Below are 21321 nucleotides of genomic sequence, written 5' to 3'. Positions count from 1 at the left end.
GACCCTCTGGTTATTCTCTTCACTCCCTGGTAGCCACCCCTAGCCACAGCCCTGTGAGATGCCTTTGGGCAGAACTGAGCCCAAGAGCATCAGGTTCCCAACAACTGGCCTTGCCCTGCCCCTACACCCACCCAGATGAGAGGACCCCGCCCACACACAGCCAGAGTGGGCAACTGGCCAGCACGTCAGAGATAAGACCAGCCTTTCCTTCCAGCTCACACTGCCTTTTGCCAGGAAATATGGTCGCTGCGTGGACCTGCTCATCCAGAGGGGCCTGTCTAGATCTGTCTCTTACTCTATCCTGGGAAAGTACTTACAAGATGGCTAGGGTGCCCAGCGACGCTGCCCCCACATACCCTCAACTGCCAAAGTTCATTTTAACTGGGGATGTCCCCAGAACACATGTGCCCATCCAAGGGTGCATATCAGTCTATTTTTTATTATAAACAAATAAAGAGTAAATCACGAGCCAAGGGCCTGGACTCCCTCTCTGAGATGCCAAAGACCTAACAACCATTGACATAATTTTAGACAACAACTGTAATTGAAAGCTATTCAAAAAGCATTGAGTAAATATAACCAAACTGACCCAGGAAAGAAGGGGCTGGGCCTGGGGAGCTAGAGCAGGCAAGAATAAGGGTCCAATAAGGGTGGGCCTCTCCCTAAGTTTGGGGAACTTGGCTTTGAAACCTGGGGGTAGGAAGCAGCTGCTGGGAAGTCACCTGTGTTTCTCCTCTGGGGTGGGGCAGCCCAGTCACTGCCAGAGCCACTTGGTGCCCCACCAGCCAAGAGCATGGAAACAAACACACACCATCTGCTTACCCTAATCCTAACCCAAAACTGGGGTAAGGAGCTGGAGAGGGGAACGGAAGAAGGGGACACAGGGCCAGGAGCCCAGGATCAGGGTGCTCATTCAGGCTCTGCAGCCAGGGCCTCTGGAGAAGCCCCTCCTGGTCTGCCAATGGGCACAGACCTCAGAAAGGGGAGTCAATAGGGCTGTGCATGTGGGCTGGAGGTGGCCCAAGTACCAGCCATGCCCTCGTCACAGCAGATCCTGAGAGGAGGTGATGTTCCTTGGATCTAGAGACTGCTGGATCCACTGTCCACCTTCAAGCCTGGGCTCAGACCTATGGTGCCAAGTTGGGCATGAGTGTTTATTTCCCCAGCTTGGGGTCCAGGTGGGGTCTCTGGGGAATGGCTCTGGCCCAAGGCCCCCACCTAAAGGAAAGGCAGCCATAGGCCCAGGCTGGGCTGAGGAGGGGCTGGCAGGTATACGGCAAAATGGCACTCACATAAGACAAGTCTTCCAGGCCCCTGCCCAGGGCCTGCCCTGACACACAGCTGCTGTCAGAGCCACTGGAGCCACTGGCTGATGGGCACTGGGACGAGACCTCTGAGTCCTCAGGAGCTAGGGAGGGAGACTGAGTGAGCTGTCAGCAGGGCAGGCCCAGAACTCAAGCTCTGCCCTCCTAGCTCTGGCTAAGCCCAGACCTACTCAAAGATGGCTGGCTGCTCAGTTCTGCTTCAGCCTCCAGCGCTGCTTCCTCTGGGAAGCTGGTGGGATACAGGGGCCAGCGGAGGCCCAGAAGAGCTGGGTCTCTGTACAGGTGCAGATTGAGGGACCCCAGTACAGAGCAAGAGGCAGGGTCTCCAGGAAGGGAGCTTGAGGCTCCCAGGTAGGGGCTGTCATAGTCAAACGGGGCCACAGCAATGGAGGCCCGAGAGCGAACTGCATAAGAGAGAGGGTCAGGTTGAGACAGGTCAGAGCCCACCTGGGCCAATGTCCCGAGGGGAGTGCAGGCCAGAGCTGACAGAGGTCCATGTTGCCTCCTGCAGCTCTCCTCACCCCCGACCCCTGTAGCCTGCCTGCTACCTCGGCACTTCAGGACGTAGTTGATGGTGCGGTCGCTGATAGCTTCCTTGCTGGGGGCGATGTCTCGGAAGGCCTTGCTCCCCACACCCATGGACACCATCTCAGCCATGCGTACCTCTGGAGTGGAGAGAGAGCATAGATGGGGTCCCTCTGGACATCAGCCTGACCCTCGGGCCTCTATCTATCCCTCCTGTACACCCACCACCCAGCAGATTAACTCTCCTGCGCACTGAGCCTTTGTGGTGCCAGGCTCTCTCCTTGCAACAATCCCGTGGGCAGGTGTCATAATTCCCCTTTTAAAGATGAGACCTCTGATAGTCAAAGAAGTTAATACTGTGTCCACAGTCAGATACAGTGACAGCAGGACTGCCTGACTTTGAAGTTCTTTCCTCTTCACTGGCTGCTGCCAATCCTTGTCCCTGCTCCCAAGCATTTCCAGGTCTCTAGGCCCCCTCTGGGACAATCTAAGCTCTCCAGGGAGGAGAGTGTGGGTTGAAGTAGGGGGCAGGGACCCACCCTTGTTGTGGACGGCCTGCCTCCAGAGCAGGCGAGAGATGTCAGCTGTCCAGGCCTGCTTGGTGGCCAGGCTGGCAGCTTGCAGCACAAAGGTGTCTCTGGCCTTGCGACGGCGGAACCAGATCTCAAAGCGCAGGTTGCTATCCCCACAGCATTCAGTGAGGCCAAGGTCTGCCATCTGTGTTGTTGGGAGAAGGGCTTGGTGAGGCACTGGGGGAGCAGGATGCACAGGGCAGGGTCAGGTGGGCCTACCTTGAAGGAGCGTTTGTAGGCAAATGTGTCAATGCCTGTAGGTCCTCGGCGAGGCTTGCTGAAGAGCAGCAGCTCTTCAAAGAGGAAAACGCGGCGCAGGGACTTGTGGCGCCCAGTACGCACTGTGAACTCATCCTGTCGCACCAGTTGCCCCTGTTCCTTGAGGTTAACCTGCCAATTTGGGGCCCGGTGGGTGCCCAGCCTCGTCTGCCCCCTCCCTTCACACCCATTACAACAGCCCACCATAGCCTGAGATGACTTACATCACAGCCCTGGATGGCATCCATCGCTAGCAGGTCATTGCCATGTCGCAGCTGGAAGCGCACGAGGCTCTGGGCAGCCCGCAGGGCACTCAGCTCCTGTGTGGGCCCCCCACAGGCCCGCACCAGCTCCTGCAGCAGCAATGCATACTTGCTCATGCGCTGGATGGGCTTCAGCAGGTAGGAGGCCAAGTCCATTTGGTCCCCCAGCGCTTGCTGCTTGTCCTACCAGGTAGTGGGGAGACCATCAGGCGGCTTCAAGGTACTCCCTCCATCCCCACCTCCCCTTACAGACTCAGGCTCACCTACCTTGAAGAAGGTGTGACCATAGCTGGTCATCAGGGCATCAGAGCGAGGTTTATTCTTGCTGTAGAGAGCATACATCCCAAACTGCACCCTCTGCAAAGACACATGGCTCAGCTGGGGTGCCAAAGGGCCAGCTCCCAAAGTTTGCCCCCGCCTCCTAGGGCCAGACCACTCTCAGCTTGAGAAGACCAAAAGGTCAACAGACAGTTCCTAGGGAGGCCTCCCCCTGCAGATCCAATTTACCCTGTTTTGAATGAGGGGTGATCTGGCAAGAACAGCACTGTGCAGAGTGGGGCTTGCCCACAGGCCCTCTGGGGATGAAGTCCTGCATCTGGCTCTGCTCCTCCCACAGCTCTGAGAGCATCCCTCTGGTCTCACCTCACCTCACCTCAAACTGCTCCTTCTCTTGCTCACCATACTCAGCTACATTGACCTGACTCTTCCTTGACCACTGGGCCTCTTTCCTGCCCCAGGGCTTTGCACTGCATCTGGATGGAATGCTCTGAGACTCTAGCCCCTCCCTCTGGCCTCAGCTCAAATGTCAGCTCCTCAAAGAGGCCTTGCTAACTGCTCTTGCTAAAGGGGGTACCCCTGCTCCCCACCCCCGTGGCTAACTCACAATCATCCGTCCATCCCGACTATGTTTCTCCTAGCCCCAACTAGAATCTGGAGTTACTTTTTTCACTTTTATGTCTCCTCTACTAAACTAGGAGCACCCTGAGGGGCAGGGACCTTGTAGGTGTCACTTACAGCTGTACCAAGCACAGGGCCTGGCACCAAGCCTGTGCAAAATAGTTCTTTGTTGAGTGTGGCAAAACTCACACTTGTTCAGCTGGGGGCCATGTGGCCTGTGGGGCTTACGTGGCGCAGGAAGGCATAGGCCACCCTGGGTGGGTGCCGTGTGCAGGCTTCCAGCTCACGCAGGAAGAAGTGGCAGTGGAAGTCCCGCAGCTTCTCCAGGTTGCCAAAGAGGTGGGCATGCTGGCCACGGAGGCCCTGGGGCACATCAGGGCGATCCAGCTCAGGGAAGTAGTTCTCTATGGTGTAGTCAAGGGCACGGACATATTCCCGCTCTGTCGCCACCATCTCTGCCAGCACCAGCTGGAGCCTACCAGGTAGTGAAGTCAGGACCAAAGACATCTGCTCTGCCCTGACACTGCCCTCCCTGCCCTGCCCACTGCCTGCACCTGTTGGGGCTCCTGGGGTCAGAGCTGCCTGGTGGAGGCATGGTAGTGGGGGATGACCGGGGCTGGGCACCATCTCCAGCCTCTGGTCCATGGCAGGCAGCCACAATGGCCGCATGGTGGCAGTGGTGGGCAGGCTCTCTGAGACTCTGCCCCAGATTCCGATCAAGGCTGTATGCCTTCCTCAGGGGAGGTACAGAAGGGACCTGGCTGACAGACAGGCTAGCTGTGCTGCCCGTCGGTGGTGGCTTCAGTGCAGCCTCTAGCTTCCGGTCCAGGGCCAGCCAGGTGTCCTGGCACCGTGCCCAGGCCCAGCGGCATTCCTGGCGGATGCCTTCAGACCCCAGCCCTGTGGCCAGAGCCCACATCTTTCGGAAGTGGGCAGGAGGCAAGTCAGGGTGCTTGGTCCAATGCAACTGCAGCCGTTCCAGCACGACCCCCGGGCGCTCCTGCTCCAGCTCTGCCAACACTCGCTGCCCCTCCTCAGCCCATGTCGAGGCCTGCAACACCAAGGCCACACAGGCACTGAAAGAGAATCCCACCGAGACCGCCAAGCCTTCTCCTCTGCCCACTGTCCATCCCCACAGGATGTTGGCCCCAGGCCACATCCCTAGTGGTTAGATTTGGGGGTCAGACTGAAGACAAGGAGAGAGATGCAGCAGAACATCCAGGAAGAGCTCAGGCTGTGGTGGAGCTGGGCAGCCATCCTCTGGCCCCACTGACCACCTGGAGCCAGGGATGCGACCCCTCACCAACCTGCTTGAAGAACTGCAATAGCTTCTCGGCATCTGCCAGCTGCTGCCGCCGCTGGGCCAAAGCCCTAGAAAATTCAGTCAGCTGGGTTTGCAGGGCCAGAAAGTGGGCTCCAGGGGGGCCCAGTTCAGCTGCCTCCCAGCCAGCCAATGGCTGCAGAAACTTCTCCCCTCGCCTGACCTGCTCCTGGAGACAGAGACTAGGCTCAGCCGGCCCCACGCCTGGTAGTCAAGCCCCCAAGCCCAGGTCTTTTCCATGGACATCTACACGTCAAGTGTCTCCTATGATTAAAGACCTTCCCTCCCACTCACTCCCTTCTCTCTCTGCGCCCCTCTCCACAGCCAAACTTCCTGGAGGAACTCTCTGTCCTCACTATCGCCACTTTTTCACCTCATCAGCTCACTCCAACCCCACTTCTGCCCCCCATCCCCTGCACTTCTCAGGCCTCTTCTGACTACTGCTCAGTAACATCCGTTCGTCTGCCAGCTGCCCTGCCCCATCCCCACTCTCCTGATTTTCCTGGTCTTGCTCTGGTGGCTCCTCCTTTTGCTCTGTCCCTCACCTAGGCCGTTAAATGCTGGGACTCCTGAGGACACTCCACTCTCTCTCCCCAGGCAATCTTGTGTCACCACACTTCAAACGTTGCCCACACACCTACATCTCCCAAGTGACCCTCTGTAGCCAGATCTCCCCTCTGAGCTCCAGACCCAAACCCCAAGGGTCTTTCTCTCATTTCCTCGTGGTCATCTGCAAAGCACAAAGACTGGATACATGAAAGCCCTTCCCCAAGAAAGTCCTTGTCTCCTGGTCCCTCTCTCAGGGAACAGCACCCATTCATCCTTATAACCTCTCTCTCTTCTCCCCTCTCTTATGTATCCACCATCAAATCAATTTCTCAACTCCATCTCCTCTGCCACCATCCTGGTCAGAGCAAGTATCATTCCCATCGAGACCATTACCACTGCCCCTTCAATGGACTCTCCACATCCATCTTCCAAGTCACTGTCTTCCCACACATTAGGGTTATCTTCCTAGAACACTGATCTGATTATGTGACTTTCCTGCTTAAATTTTATACTGCTACAGGGCCCAGCAATCTGGCTACTGACCACTTTTTCACCCTTGTTTTACCTCACCTCACCCCACTCTCCCTCCCTCTTATGCTCTGCATTTCAACCTCACTGTCCTTCTTATGCTTCCTCAGGCAAGTAATGCTCCTTCTTACCACAGGATCTTTGCACATGCTATTTGCTCCCTGAGCCTCGAATATCTCTTATCCCCAATTCTCTTCTGCCTGGCTAACCCCCACCTATGCTTCAGCTCTCAACTCAAAGTCACTATCTTGGGGCCAGCCTGGTGGTGCAGCGGTTAAGTGCGCACGTTCCACTTTGGCAGCCCAGGGTTCACTGGTTCGGATCCCGGGTATGGATATGGTACCGCTCATCAAGCCATGCTGTGGCAGGCATCCCACGTATAAAGTAGAGGAAGATGGGCATGGATGTTAGCTCAGGGCCAGTCTTCCTCAGCAAAAAAAAAAAAAAAAAAAAAGAGGAGGATTGGCAGATGTTAGCTCAGGGCTGAGCTTCCTCAAAAGAAAAAAAAAAAGTCACTATCTCAAGAAAGCTTGCCCAACATCCCTCTGGGACAGGTCTTTAATAGACACCCAGGTAGAAACACCTGTATTGCTTTTCTTCAGAGTTTTTGCCTTAGTTTACAAACACACATATATTACTTTGAATCTTTGACTACAACTGTTCTTTTCTGCTGGACTGTAAATTCCAAGAGAGCAAAAGATAGATTTGCCTTCACTCACCCTGCATTTCTAGTCCCTGGCAAAGTGCCCCAATGCCTACGGAATAAAGAAGTGACCAAACCCACCTGAGCAACCCGGTCCAGCTCCCGAAAAGGGCCTTGAGCCTGGAGCAGCATGTCCAGTGAGGGCTCCCTTGGCTTCTCAAGTGCTGGCCAGCCCACCTGCTGTAGCCACACTTCAATCTGGAGGGACACAAGCAGGGAAAGGAGAGCTGCTGTGGAGAAGGGGTCATGCTTGAGATTAGGGGTGGGGCCCATCTGGGCAGACAGTTCCCACCTGGTGCAACCCTCCCTCCTGAGCCTCCAGCGTCTGGACCAACTCCAGTGCCTGTACTCGGCGGTTACTCTGCAGGGTCAGTTGGTGTAGCAGTCCATCCACGCGGCCATACAGCTCATCAACCTTGTCCACCGCTGGCCTAGTGCAGGGTACATGGTCTTAGGGCCCCTGCCAGTTGCCTTTCTCCACTCCACCCTGTCCTGGGACCACAATCCTGGCTGGTTCTGAGCCAGCCAGCTGAGCTCTTAGCATGGGAAATAGCAGGCTAGGACAAGATCTGGGAGCTGGACTTGTAACTACCTGTAGTCTGGGCTCAGGGTCACCTCTGGGACCTCCTGCTTCAGCCACGCCAGCTCAAATCCCCCCTGGCACTGTAGCCATGCCAGCTGTGGCGAGTCTAGCACATGCTGCATCAGGACTCGTGCCTGCTGTAGCAGCCGACCGACTTCCTGTGATCAAGGGCAACAGGCAGTGGAGGTGGGCATGGGAGAAAAGGAGTGAGACAGGAAGCATTTGGGGAGGTGTTGGGAGAGGACACTCACCCCAGACTCCATGGGCTGAGGCACAGCCTTCATGCTCTCAATGGCCTCCTGGAGCAGGGCACAAACCACTTGGCAGCTCTGCAGTAGGGCTTCCAGACGCTGCAAGTAGGGTCAGGCATGACCAGAGCAGTGCACAGTGTTGGTCCCAGGTATCCTGGATTCCAAGCCACTGCAGCCAGCTTTGCACTGCCAAGCCAGCCCAGGAGAGGCTCCTCTGCTGGCCAGGTACCCACCCTACGCCCCACCTAGTGCACTGACCATCCGGAAGTCCAGCCAGGCCTGGTGGCAGTAAGGCAGGCCTCCTCCCAGTGAAGTGGGCAGTCCCGTGGTAGAGATGTGGGTCAGCAGGCTCTGATGAGAAGGCAGCTGCTCTAGCTGCAGGAAAAGAAGATGTCATGACCCAGGCCTGGTGGGGACGTGCCCCACTTCCACCCCTGGCCAATATGGCTCAGTACCTGCAGTCCTGAAGGCACTTCCTCAGGCATCTTTCCCACTAGGAGCACCTGGTGCACGGACCCTGGGGCTGCTTCCTGCAAGGAATCTGAGCTCAGCCCTGTCCCCAACCCCACACAAAAGGAATGGGGGAAGGGGTTTACAACCCTATACTCACTTGCAGTTGGTTGAGCCCCCAGAAGAGGGAAGAGCTCGGGGGACAAATTTGGGCATCCACTAGCACAGTCAGTCCCAGGGCCTGTACTTCGGGCCTAAAGGGGCAGGCTTTGGTTCAGTATCTAATTCCCAGGCCCTGCCATCTCCTGGCTCACACCTGTCCCCCAACCTCCTGCCCCCAACCTGGGGATGCTTCGCAGGTAGAGCAGGAGGCGGACGAGTTCATGGCTGCTGCACCTGGGGTGAAGCCAGGCTGGGCTATGGGCACACAGAACCAGCACTGCCCGACCTTCTACATCCCGAGTCCCTGTGGGGAGAGGGCCGTGAACAACCCCCCAGTCAAGTCACCCCGCCTCCACCACCTCTAGTCTCTCCTGCTACCTGGCAGGGCAGCCATGCCACTGGCCAGCAGCTCCCAGGCGAGGTCTTGGGCCAGAAGGTAGTCAGTGGGCTTAGAGAGGCCGGATCCACTGGGGTCTTGGGAAGGGAAATGGCTTGGGTCTGCATTGGGCCACCTATGCAGAGACCCCTCCTCGGACCTTGACTTCAGCCTGAGCAGGGTCAGAGCCCTCCCCAAGTCTTGGCACCCACCTCCAGGCACCCCCCACTCCCTTCCAAGACTTCCCAGCCCAGTCTCCCTTACCTGGCTCCAGCAGCTCTGATGATGTCTCAGATAGAGAGTCTCCAAGGTCCACAGGGTCGCCTTCCAAACCCCTTGGGCCTAAGCCAACTGGCATTACTCTGCCTGTAACTGGGTCCCCTGCCAACCCTCCCCCTTGGCTGGTACTCTTGCCCTGTGCCAGGCTGAGTTGGGAGGACATCGGGCATAGAAGGGTCTCCACTCCAGAGGAGGCTGGTTCCTCTGACTTGACTGAGGAACCTCCTAACGTGCTCTTCTGGCCATCCCCCCACCCACTGGCAGCCATCTGTCCTGGGGGTGACTGGAGTTCCCCAGGCAGGGGGCTACCCTGTAGCCCTTCACCCTGGGCTGCCCCTGCTGGTGGTCTTGGAGGATTGGGGTCCTTAACCTGCATCTGGGGAGCAGGTTCCTCTTCATCCCAGGCATCCCTGAAACTGCATACAGCAAACCTCCAATCGGTAGCATGACCTTGGGAGTCTGGGGACTCACCCCCATCCTCGGAGGATCCTTCCATCACCCTCTCCTTAAGGTTGGGCCGGCTCAGGGCAAGTGGGAGAGGGGCGGGGGCCTCAGTGTGAACTGAGGCCTCAGCTCTTCCAGAAAATGGGCTGAAGACGGTCGGGTAGGACTCGGCGGGCAATGCAGGCAGGACACACTAAGCTATAGGAGGTGCCAGTCTTGGTGCCCGGGCACAGGAGGCGCAGATGCTGCCGCAGTTCAGGCCTGAGCAGAGAGGAGAACAGCAAGGGTCTCTCTTCTGCCTAGGCCGCCCCGACCCGCGCTCCTATGGGCCTCTGCCGGGTGGGCCCCACGCCAGGACCACACTCACCGCCACGCTTTGCGGGCCTACGCTGGTGGGAGGCTCACGGTGGGGACATGCCGCTGCCTCATGCTCGCGCTCAGGCCTGCCCAGCCGGGCCTCGGGTTGGCCCCGAGGACTCGCGCACCCCGCTTCACCCGCCCGCCCCACTAACGTCCCCAGGGCGCGCTGCGGCGATCCGCGAGGCCGGCGACGCCACGCACGCGGAGCCCTCGAACGCAGCGCACCGCCGCCCCGACGGCGGACACAGAGCGCCGCTCGGCGTCCAAGGGCGCCGCCTCCTGGCCGCGTGGGAGGGAAGGCAGGGCGGCAGAGGACGCGGCGCTGTGCCGCCCCCTGGGGGCCGGAGGACGGAGCCACAGCCCACCCGGCCAGCCCCGACGGCAGCCGCCCTGCGCCTAGAGGCGCGGGTCCTCGCAGCGCCCCCTGTCCGCCGCCGCCTCCTCCCCGCGGGTCGGAACGGCTCGACTCCACCCCCTTCCCCCCCACACCCCACGGGCCCCGCTGACTTTGACTCGGCTCCTCAGTCCGCCGGTAGGGGCAGCAACCAACGGCCGGTCCGCCGTGCCCACTCCCCCGGCCTGCCGAAGGGCGCCAGAAGCGATGGCCCGCTAGGGAAGGCGCTGTGGGTGCGCGAGGGTGAGTAAGGCCGTGGGTCCTCCCGGGGGCTGGGGGAAGGGGCTTGCCAGGGCTTCTGCTCTTGAATGCACGCAGTACCGGGGGGGGGGGGGGGGGCCCTGCCCTGCCTTGCCCTGCTCTGCCCTGCCCTGCCCTGCCCAGCCCAGCCTCCCTCAGCAAAACAAAGAACACTCATTCCTCTCAGCCAGGAGGAGAAAAATGTGAGCCCAGGGGCCCAGGAGGCCCCTAAAAAGAGAGACTCGCTAAGCCCGGCCCAGCGGCTTGGGACTGCTGGAAGCCGGTAGGGGTATCTTCATGGACGATGGGAGGGAGGGCCCCTCTATTGCAGTCCCCATCTTCCTTCCAGTCCCCAGGGCCAGGCACCAAGAGACAAGTTGTGTGATCCCATTTTGGGATGGGGGCGCTGCTGACTGGGCTGGAGGGAAGGAGGGAGCAGGGAGGCCTCGGGGGTGGGAGCTGACCCAGGCCTGCCAGAATCTGCCCCTCCACCAGGGCCAGAACCTCCACTCCCTTGCGTTCCTGGCACCTGTTTCACTTACAGTATGGGAGAAGCCCCTCCACAGCCCCACACCACCTCCCCACAAAGCTTAGCCAGGGAGGCTGGGTCTGATGTGGGGTTCCTGGAGCCTGAGAGACACTAATCCAGGCCTGCTCTTCCACTTACCTGTTGGGCGAGCTCTGGTCATTCAGTTCTCTTTGAGCCTCACCTTACTCACCTGTAAAAAAAAAAAAAAAAAGAAAAGTCATTCCTTTCTCCTGGGATTGCCATGAGGACAAGGGAAGACTTCATATGTCAAACGTCCACTTGCTGCCAGCACTTGGGCTGTGTTCGTGCCCTGCCCTTCATTTCACCCTCAGTCAGGGCATCCTGAACTGGTGAAAGGCACTTGGATAGTTGGCTTGTGAGATCTCTCCCAGCTCTGAAGTGTGAGGTGGTCCCTTTGGGGTGTGTAGGCCTGACCTGACACTCCCCAAAATTCTTGGGAAGGTTGTAAAAAGGTAGGCTGTGCGGCCAGAAGAAGGCACTGTGCCCCACAACATGCTCAGGCCCTTGGTTCCTGGTGGGGAGGGGGCAGTGGGTGTAATGGCTTCCCTGGCTCTAAGGCAGGCACCTCCTTCATGAGCCCAGGGATGCGGCGGGAGGAGGGAACCTGAGCATCAGAAGTAGTTGTGGTGGGAACAGCAGCAATCCCAGTTGCCACGTCAGCACCCAGAGTCCAGACTCTCAGACCAGCTACTGAGGAGCCTTCTTTATGAGCTGATGTGGAGAGGAGCTTTGGAGTTGTCCTGCTCCATCCCCAACCCCCAGCCAGCCCTCTCTTCCTACCCTCCTCTAGCTTCAGTGAGCATCGGAACCAACCTTGGCTCCCTCCCCAGCTGTCCCAGGGCCGCCCCACTGAGTCACTGCCTCCTGCCCCCTCCCTCTCCTTCTGCTGCCCACTGTCTGCCCACCCCCACCTACCAGCCAGGCTCCCTCGGAGCCCTAAGACCTGGGGGGACCTGCTGGCAGGCACACATACCCTCCAATGCCAGCAGCAAATGAGAGGCTTCAAGCCACAGGCCATAGCTGACCCCAGCACCCCTGGGCACAGGCAGGCAGACAGATTGAGGGGCAGGGCCAGGCCTTGGTTTATTCACTCCACATAGAATGTGCATTGTAAGCTTCATGAAAACAGAGACTGTGTGTTGTCCACTTATGTACTCCCAGCACCCAGCACAGGGCCTGGCACAGAATAAATGCTTAGGGATGCCTGAGACTGTTCACACTACCCTTGCCTCCTGAGGCTCCCCATCCCTGAGCCAGATGTAAACCAGAGTCACAAATGGAGACAGATTCAGAGGCTCAGTCTGAAAGGGACACAGAAAAAGCAGAGATCTGCAGGATACACAGCCCCAGGATGGCAAAGATACAGATTGAAATGGGGACAGACTGAGACCTAGTGGGGAACACTGGAGGCTGGGCCTGGAGCCAGCCTGGGCCGCTGACCACAGCAGGCTCTATGGGCTGAGCTTGCAAAACTGAGCAGTGACTCATGGGGCCCATCTCTGTGGCTGTCCTGGCAGTAAAATCTACTCACAGCAGCCTTTTCCACTGAGATCATAAAATGGGGATGGGCCTCCCTTTCCCACCCCTTCCCCAGCCCTCCCCCAGTCTCCCGTTCTTTGCCAACATGAATCAATCAAAAATAAAATGGGGGCTCTGTACCACAGTGGGCCTAATGATAAGAGACCCATAGTCATTGGCCTTATTCCACCTCAAACCTTGCATACCCTCTTTAGTACTGTCCCAGACAGTGAGGGTGATGAATCCCCCAAACCTTCCAGACCACTCTCAACTTTGGCCTAAATAAACTCCAGACACCTTAGTGTGGCATTTGAGGCCATCCAGAGGCATCACAGCCTTTCTGTTCAGCTCCCAAACTGGCCTAGAAAATTCATCTGATTACAAGTCTTGTCTCAGACTGTCTCCTCTGTCTGGAATGCCTATGCCCATCTTCCCAGGTCAAAATCCTTCCTCCTTCAAGGCCTGGATGCAGTTCAGGTGTCACTGAAGGCCGTTTCTGCCATCCTGCCCAGTCAGGTGGTGACCCATGGATGAGCTGTTGACTTGCTTGTTCTCCTGCATCCCAGGTGCCTGCCTCCCGCGGCTGTGCTCACCTGCTTTCTTTTCCAGTCTGCTCACCTCTGACCAACCCTATCTGCCTGGCAGTCCCACCCACTTCTTAGTTACCCAGCTCCAGTCCCATGAACCCCTCTCCACCCCCTCCCCCACACCATCAGTTGCCTGTTTGTGTGGATTTGATTTCTACAACCTTTCAAATCTAGTAATTCTTGAAGGATGTGGTCTGTGGGCCACCTCCCTCTGGGGGAGCTGATTAAGATTACAGATTTCTGGGCCCACATAGACCTGAGTCAGAACCTTTTGGGTAGGCCCAGGTATCTACATGTTTGACAAGCTCCCCAGTGATTCTGACACTAAAATCTAAGAATGGCAGCCAGCCCTCTCCAAGACCAGCCCCTTCACATCCCTGGGCGCTGGAGCAGCCTCCCAACAGGTCTTCCATCTCTAGCCTTTCCTTCTCCCAATCCATCCTCCACCTGGGGTTTCTCACATCCTCCATGTGGCACCAGCTACAGTTGAGCTCCCTAAAGCACATCACTGCCCACTCTCCCCAGATCACAATTCTCTTGGGCTGCCTCTCTGCCGCACCCACAATTCACCAGGGTCACTCCACTCAGGCCTTTGTGTCCCTGGCTGATCTTTCTGAGCACATCACTCACTGCTCCTTGCCTTTCTATATGTTTGTTCTAGGCATCTTCTGTTTATGCTGCGCTTTCTACCTGGAATGCACCCACCCAACTTTGCCCGTGTTGTCTGAGCCCCTACACACACACACACACACACTCACACACTCACATGCATGGTGACTTCTCCCAAAGCCTTCCCAGATCTGCTCAAGGCCCCACAGCACTTGCTGTGCCCTTTGCCTTGTAGTATAAGACCAAAATTGACAAATATTTATGATCCCTTACTGTGGGTCAGGCTCTGTACTAGAGTCTTCTCATTTTATCATGTAATCCTGACAGCAACATTATGAAATAAGTATGATTGTTATCCCATTTTAGAGATGAAGACACTGAAGCTCAAAGAGAGTGTGTAACATGCCTAAAGTGTCATTCTGGTAAGTGACAACTGGGACTGTTAACTACTAGGCCTTATCACTACCAACTGTAAACAACTTAAGGGCAAAGCCTAAGTCACTCTTCCTCCTCTTCACACTCTCTGCATGTGCATAACATTGAAACAGTAGATGTTTGTTGACCAGATTTTTAACCTTTGCAGTGTGTCAAGTCTTTCAGACCTATAGAGACAGAAAGTAGGTTAGTGATTACCTAGAGCTAGGCAGGGGATGAGGAGTGACTGCTAATGGGTCCAGGGTTTCTTTAGGGGATGATGAAAATGTTCTAAACTTAGATTGTGGTGAGGGTTGCAGAACTCTGTGAATATATTAAAAACCAGTGAACTGTACATTTTAAACGGGCCAATTTTATGGTTAAATTTTATGGTATGTATGTGATATCTCAATAAAGAAAGATATATTTTTAAAAAGTCCTTCAGACACAGTGGGAATCAAATCTGGGACTGCTATTATCAGGGATTTCTATCCCTAGATGTTTCCGGACCCCATGTTACCTGATTTGTGTCATAAACACTCAGGGTAACCAGCTCCCTTGAGATTGTCCTCACACCCGCCATGTGCAAAACACTTTGGTTCATGTGTCCTACACCTGCCTCCAGGTTTTCAAGGAAGGACATCCGGTCCCGATGTGTAGTAGCTGCATCTTTGGGCAACATTGCATGTGACTTCTGGGGTCTCTTTCCCTGCTGGCCTTCCCCATTTTGTGGACTCCCAGTTCTGTGACGCTGTGCCCCTGGACTGTCACTGCAGGCCCCCTGTGAGGGAACTATATTGGGAAGGTATGGGTGAGGAGGAAGGGCCAGAGGGCCTAACAGTCCTTCCCAGGATCCCCCCTCCATTCTCTATCCATAAAGCCCTGGGGCAGGCAGTTGGAAGTTTCCATTTCCCTCACCAGATGTCCCTGTTGCCTCCCCAAAAAACCTCCAGACACATGGACACAGGACACTCATCCATCCAAGAGATGTTTAATGTATCTTAGGTACAAGGTACAAAACACAGGTGCACCTGCTAACCCCAGGAAAGTCACCTGCCACCCAGTCAGCCCCCTTACCACTGCAGCCAGGCATCCCAGCTCCCAGAGCAGTGGAGCAGTGGCCCTAGGATACCTGGTTCCTTCCCTGTTTGGGGAATGTCAAAGTGGTAACATGGGAGCCCAGAGGCCACTGTCTCCTTCCTCAGAAAACCCAGACCCAAGGATCTGAAAGACAAGACCCAGACTTGCACTCAGAGCAGCAGAGCCCGAGTGACCCTGGCTAAGAAGCAACCCTGATCTGAAGCTTGGCCCAGTCCTGCAGCCTTGGTCCTGGAAAAGAAGGAACTATCCCCCCAATAACTGTCAGGAAAGGGAAGGAGATAAAGCAAGTGTAGACAGATTCCTACTGCCCTAAAAAAAACTGGCTATGGATAGCTGACCCAACAGGGTAGCAAAGCCCAAGGTTGAGGCCTGCTCACCTCCTACCCCAATCCCTCTGAGAACCAGCCCCTTGAGGAGCCTCATTGCACTGTCCTTGAGCTGGTGCTGGGGAGGATGTGGAGGGCAGGAAAAGCCAGCATCAGCTGAGGAATGATGTCTTTGCTTTGGGGGCAAGAACAGCTGCCTAGTGACCCCAGGAGGCCCCACTGGGAAAGGGGCATCAGCTACCCAAGTCTCTAGGACTAGCCCCTAGAAGCTCTGGACTGGGTCTTGAGCCAGGGTGACGGCCTTACTGAAAGGGAAGGTGGCAGGAGTTAGGAAAAGGGTCCCTCTGAGGACCAGCCCAGGAGACCCTCGGACCCACCCCAAGGGAGCCCAGTTGCTACTTCAGTCCAGGCCCCTCTGACCCCATGTCAGGTTGAGTGGGCTCCTCTGCCCATTGCTCAGGGAACACTTCCCACAGGGGCTCCGGCCTCCTGCTCCTCCCCAAGTCCCTGGGCTACAGCCGGCCACCTCTGTTGAACTGGATACACCAGTGGGAATTGGCGGTGCCTGGGCTAAGATGGGTGTGGTCCTCATGTCCCATGAGGGGCTGCAGCTCCTGCTGCCGGGGGATGTCAGCGCTGCTCTCACTGCGAGAACGGCCAGCCTTGGCCAGGCTGGGGGGAAAGGCAAAGCTAGGGTGTGGAACGGAAGGCAGGTCGAGAGGGGCCTGGGGCTCTTCAGCAGCCAGTGGGTGGGGAGGCAGGCGGTTCATAGTCGGGGCCTGAGTACAAGGCGGGGAGGCCAGGCTCTCCAGGGACGAGATGCTCTGGTTCCAGCCTGTCTGCATATCCACGGGCACAATCTTGGTGGTTTCTGAGGACACGTAGACTGCCAGGTCCCCCTGCCCACTCTTCCAGGGTAGCTCCTTCTCTGCACAGGTTGGGGAGGGGGGGATGACGCGTGGACTTGGGCACACCTCAAGGCTCCCTGAGGACAAGAGAGTACACACGTGCTCGTTACCAACACAGTGGAATCCTTCTTGAACTTAAGCACACGTTCATAAATAAATTCATTCCACAGTTGCCATATTACATTCCTTTGTGCAATTATTTGATGAACACCCTGCCGAGGAGAAGCGCCACAACTGGTTTTGCTCCCTGTTGTATCCCCAGCACCTAGCACAGGGCTAGGCACACAGTAGTTGCTCAAGAAATATCTATTGAACAGTTGAAAATAACGAAAGCAAATGTGAGGCAGGAAAAACCCCATCTGCGATCAGCCCTCACCTGACTTGACTTGCAGCACCAGTCTCGGAAACCACATCCTGCCAAGCCCCATCCCAGGGTGATACGGCAGTGGGGTGAGGAAGATCTCGAGGCTCCACGCCAAAGGCTTTGCTGCTGGGCACCTTGCCCAAGCACCCACCACAGCCCTTTGGTGGGACAGAGCCCGGGAGCATGAGCTCATGCAAACCTAATAGCAGGCTAAAGCTGTGCCGCAAAGGGGATGCCACAGCACAGAGGACATGAGCCGAAAATCCCCATACTGCTGGCAGCCAGGATGGAAGGCTCAGCCGCTGCATGACAGGAAGTCTGAGGTCCTGAAAGAGGAAACCTAGGAAGGAGAAGCCCTCTGGCCACCTACCACTCCCTGCTCTCCAAAGTCTAGCACAACGCCTTGCATAGTCTAGGTGCTCAGTGTGTATCTGCTCGTTGATAAAGTCCTGAGCAGTCCAATAAACGTGACTGAGTACATTATGAAATGTATGGATGCTGCGATGGGAAGTAAAACTACCTCTCTTGAAAGACCTGGAATATTAAACTTTAACTACTACAACAAAAACTAAAATAACAAGAAACTTCAGTGTTCACCTTTAGAGCATGCTAGGGAACTAATTCATTAGTCTGAAAACTGCTAAGTAAAAGGTGAAAGTCCAGCATTTATCCATTCTTTCCTGTATGAACTGTAGCTCTAAGTAACTAGTTGATGAGGGGAAGTTCTTTTTATAGAAGAATTCTTCCTAATAAATGCAGACAAAAAATTGATGTAAAAATCACCATTGTGCAACCCCTGATGAAATGCTGGATCTGGCAGAGATCATCAATGGCTGCGAGGACCATTTGAGGGAAAGTTGTTGGGGAACCTGATAATGAATGCATCAGGCTAACAACATCTGAACCCAGGGGTCAATGTTAACCTCACAAAAGAGAGACAAACAGATGGTATGTGCTTCCTGATTTGACACAACAGGAAGTACACCATCACCATCTATGAAGTATTCTTACCAAGAAGTTAAACTGAAATCTGATCTAGATTTAATAACCTGTTTAAAGGTAATATAAGGGACAGAGAAACATTAAGTGACACTTTGGGAATGCAGTCAGCAAAATCTAGACAAGGAAGGACAAGGTTATTTCAATAAATACATTGCAAGGAAAAAAAGCAGGAGGCGGGGACCACGGACAAGTTGGAACAGGTACTTTGTTGTGGGGGCTGTCATGTGCAATGTTTAGCAGCATCCTGGCCTCTACTCGTTCAGTGCAACTGCACCCCTCCAGTTGTGGCAACCGAAAATGTCTCCAGACATTGCCACATGTCCCCTGGGGCACAAAATCACTCCACCACCCCCTTGAGAACCACTGCTCCTATAGGTTAAAAGAGACATCAACCAAATGCCATATGTGGGCCTTGTCTGGATTTTGTATCTGTGTGTGTGAAGAAGATTGGCTCTGAGCTAACATCTGTTGGCAACCTTCCCCTTTTTGCCTGAGGAAGCTTGTCACTGAGCTAACACCTGTGCCAGTCTTCCAATATTTTGTACATGGGATGCCGCCACAACGTGGCTTGATGAGCAGTTTGTAGGTCTGTGCCTTGGATCTGAGTGTGCAAACCTTGGGCCCCCAAAGCGGAGCATGTGAATTTAACCACTTCACCACTGGGCCAGCCCCTCTTTGTCTAGATTTTTATTTGAACAAACCTACTATATTAAAAAAAATTAAGACAATCAGGGAAATTTGAACACTGGTTATTTGATGACAAAGATTTTAAAAATGATAATGGTATTATGGCTATATTTCTTACCGAAGAATCCTTATCTTTTCGAGATACATGCTGAAGTACTTAATTGATAAAGTGATATGATATCTGAGATTTGCTCCAAAAGAACCCAGTGAAGAGAGAGGCATAGATAAGGGTATAGATGAAATAAGATTGGTTAGGAGAAGGTGATTATTGAAGCTAAGTAATGGTGGGGAGTTTATTTTACTATTCCGTCTACTACATATTTTGAAATTTTCTATAATAAAACATTTTAAAAAGACACCTGAGGGTGCCTGAGCCAACTAGCAGTGATATTTAGCATTATGAGTGAGTTAGGTCTCCACATATGGAAACATATATATACTGCTTTTTATCCACAGTAATGCCACTTTGATGACTCCTTACCCAGGTCAAGTTGCCACCCTCACCAGGGGCTCTACCTGGGCAGCTGTGCTAAGCACGGGTTGCAACAGACCCTGGTGTTAGGTTTGCTTGTCACCTCATTTTCCTCGCCAGACTGTAAAGGGAGGCAGCGAGGCAGTGAAAAGGCTGTGGGCTTTGGAGTCAGGTGGGTCAGATTCAAATTCTGGTTCTGCTGTGGGATGCTGGATAAGTCCTAAGTCCCTATGCTGTATGAGCTCACTCTCCCTATCTTGGTGGTTGTGAGGGTTGAATCAGATCATGTATGTCAGGTGTCTGATATAAAGGAATGCTCAGTAAATGCTGGTTGGTGAATAAATTAGTGAACAGGAAAAGGGAGTTGTCTGGAGTAGAGGCCATGAGTGAAGCGAGAAGAAGCCAACTGCACAGCTCCAGCTTGCTCCAGAGGGGAGGGAAGCTGGGAGGAAGCCATTACCTGAGACCTTGCCCTCTTGAAGAACCTCACTGGTGGCGCGGGCCACAAAGATGATCCCCTCGTCGTCCTCCTTCTCTGTCTCTGAACTGTCACTCTCCTCCTCTTCCTCAGACTCCACGGTTAAGATCACAGCAGCTGGACAGGGACAAGAACTGAGTGGGGGTGGCTAGCCCAGCAGCTGCCCTAAGCCAGCTCCCTGTCCACCCAGGCAGAGCCCGTGGTTGGCAGAGGCACCTGCTTGCTTCTCTGGCCATTTCAGCACTGGCCTAGGGAGTTGGGGGCTTGAGAGGAAGGGAAGTGAGACTCAGAGCCCAAGGAGGCAACCAGGGAAAGCAGAATCCTCAGAGGAAGCCATGAGGGAAGTCACGCTTTCCAGATCCCCCATTCTCTTCTCAGCCCCAGATCCCATCATCAACTGAAAACACAAGCGTTTGGAGAGCTGGAAGGCCCATCAACGTTTAGCTCATCCAAACTCCTGGTTTGCAGACGGGACACCAGTCCCCAGGGTCCACCCTCCTTCAAGGCCAAGACCAAGCTTCCCCTTCTCCATGACACCTTCCCCAAGTCCTCAGAGCTTATAACCTGCAGTTAGCTATCAGATGCCTCCTGTCACAAACTGTCTAATAACTACTTAGAACATGTCCAGCTTTGAAATCAAGTGTGCCCATCTAGTCCCTGAGGGGAAGAGCCCCAGCTCACAGCACTGAATGCAGCACAGAGGAGGTCCTTCGGGACTCTGGCTGGTGGGCCCCACCCTGCCCTCCCCCTCCCATCCTCTACCCTACCCCCACTCCCTGCTTGCCTGTGTCCTGAAAGCCCGGGTCTCGAGGAGGTTTCCCATTTGTAGTCTCAGTGTTAGCCACGCTATCCTTCTGAAGACCAAAAGAAAAACCCTAAGCCTCTGGCCCTGGCTCCAAACTCCAACCCTGTCATCTGGTAGGGTCAACAGGAGGACAAGTCTTCATAATGTAGCAGGGGAGACAATCTGTGTCAATCCCAATGGTTACTATCCCTTGGCCCCTCAGGAAAGTGTGGAGTCAGTAACCCACACTGCAGCAAGGACTCTCACTCCATCAGCCTAGGCTGAATTAGGGGCTCATGGAATTGCACAGCAACCTTCGCCCCAAGTAATCTGCCTTTCTCCTGCTTGTTTCACCTCTGGTAGGAGGACCTGCTCTTTCCCAGCAGGTAACCACATGGTCAAGAGGCTGATCTCCCTCTAAAGGCCTCACCTTATACTTCTGGGGCTCCAGGAAGATGCAAGAGGGAACCCAACTGCTGCAGCCACCAAGGTCCTGAGGATTATCCAACTAAGGGTCCCCTTGGGCTGGATTCCAACACTTGGGGGCTCAAAACTGCATGCTGTCAGCCTCCAGCCCCAAACAGGAGTCCCAGAGAAAGCAAAGCACGTGCCTTCTTGCGGCCAGCCTTGCGGGGTCGTGGCTTGCTCTTGGTGAAGCAGATGTTGTGCTTGGTGGACTTGAAGGACTCCAGCCGCCGCTTCATGTTCTGCTGGAAGATCTCCTTGTCCTGCCGCTCCTGCGCATCCTCCGAGATGAAGTGGCGGCTGCAACTGGCTTTGTACTGGCAATGACAGCCCACCCTGCCATGAGACTGGTGCCTGCCTCCTACAGGAACCCCAGGCCACAGCCCCAACATGTTCACCATAGGCCCTGCCAGCCCAGTTTTTCCAGAACTAGCCATGGATTAAAAAAAAAAAAAATACCATAGGAACCCAGCCAAACACAGTGTATTCTCAGTTCACTGGGGAAAAACTTTATCCCAGAATTTATCCCCTCAAATCTGGCTTTCCCTATCTCCTACTGCCCTCTCCCAAATCTCC

The 21321-nt window shown here is 55.1% G+C and overlaps 3 protein-coding genes and 1 long non-coding RNA gene across 16 annotated transcripts in view; 2 read left to right on the top strand and 2 right to left on the bottom strand.

Moving 5' to 3' along the window:
• KCTD19 (potassium channel tetramerization domain containing 19) overlaps positions 1 to 468 on the top strand; it is a 33772-nt gene extending 33304 nt beyond the window's left edge. For all 3 annotated transcript variants that reach the window (XM_008509319.2, XM_070612112.1, XM_008509326.2), the window contains one exon: positions 215 to 468. In XM_008509319.2, the coding sequence (XP_008507541.1) occupies positions 215 to 328 (114 nt within the window). In that variant the 3' untranslated portion in view covers positions 329 to 468. The remainder of the gene's footprint in view (positions 1 to 214) is intronic.
• PLEKHG4 (pleckstrin homology and RhoGEF domain containing G4) lies at positions 420 to 11772 on the bottom strand. Of its 7 annotated transcripts, none has more exons than XM_070612106.1 (23): positions 11596 to 11772; positions 11148 to 11199; positions 9028 to 9747; positions 8766 to 8861; positions 8568 to 8691; positions 8386 to 8479; positions 8231 to 8305; positions 8034 to 8150; positions 7776 to 7874; positions 7534 to 7682; positions 7234 to 7372; positions 7023 to 7139; positions 5148 to 5330; positions 4395 to 4891; positions 4069 to 4315; positions 3211 to 3300; positions 2905 to 3126; positions 2642 to 2812; positions 2390 to 2567; positions 1874 to 1990; positions 1496 to 1729; positions 1293 to 1408; positions 420 to 1127 (listed from the first exon to the last, which is right to left on the bottom strand). In XM_070612106.1, the coding sequence occupies exons 3-23, from the start codon at positions 9536 to 9538 to the stop codon at positions 1122 to 1124; spliced, it is 3582 nt and encodes a 1193-aa protein (XP_070468207.1). In that variant the 5' UTR covers positions 9539 to 9747; positions 11148 to 11199; positions 11596 to 11772; the 3' UTR covers positions 420 to 1121. The 7 variants fall into 7 exon arrangements, with proteins under 7 accessions (XP_070468207.1, XP_070468208.1, XP_070468212.1 ...); XM_070612107.1 differs by having other exon boundaries at positions 11635 to 11744; XM_070612111.1 differs by lacking the exons at positions 11148 to 11199; positions 11596 to 11772 and adding an exon at positions 10354 to 10554 and having other exon boundaries at positions 9028 to 9105; positions 9514 to 9747.
• On the top strand, positions 10059 to 21222 carry LOC103542355 (uncharacterized). The gene is made up of 3 exons (XR_542681.2): positions 10059 to 10483; positions 14111 to 14166; positions 20644 to 21222. It is a non-coding gene; the product is annotated as an uncharacterized lncRNA (long non-coding RNA).
• Positions 15134 to 21321, bottom strand: part of SLC9A5 (solute carrier family 9 member A5) — a 30547-nt gene continuing 24359 nt past the window's right edge. For all 5 annotated transcript variants that reach the window (XR_011537965.1, XR_011537966.1, XM_070612113.1 and 2 more), the window contains 4 exons: positions 20892 to 21062; positions 20281 to 20350; positions 19479 to 19613; positions 15134 to 16570 (listed from right to left, as the gene is read on the bottom strand). Coding sequence is in view for 3 of the 5 variants with exons in the window: in XM_070612113.1 (XP_070468214.1) it covers positions 16098 to 16570; positions 19479 to 19613; positions 20281 to 20350; positions 20892 to 21062 (849 nt within the window). In the remaining 2 variants the exon portion in view is untranslated. The remainder of the gene's footprint in view (positions 16571 to 19478; positions 19614 to 20280; positions 20351 to 20891; positions 21063 to 21321) is intronic.

This window comes from Equus przewalskii, chromosome 3, assembly GCF_037783145.1.
Source record: "Equus przewalskii isolate Varuska chromosome 3, EquPr2, whole genome shotgun sequence".
In the NCBI taxonomy this organism is placed as follows: Eukaryota; Metazoa; Chordata; class Mammalia; order Perissodactyla; family Equidae; genus Equus; species Equus przewalskii.
The sequence above is the reverse complement of the archived record's forward strand: the minus strand, read 5'-3'. Positions and strand labels throughout refer to the sequence as shown.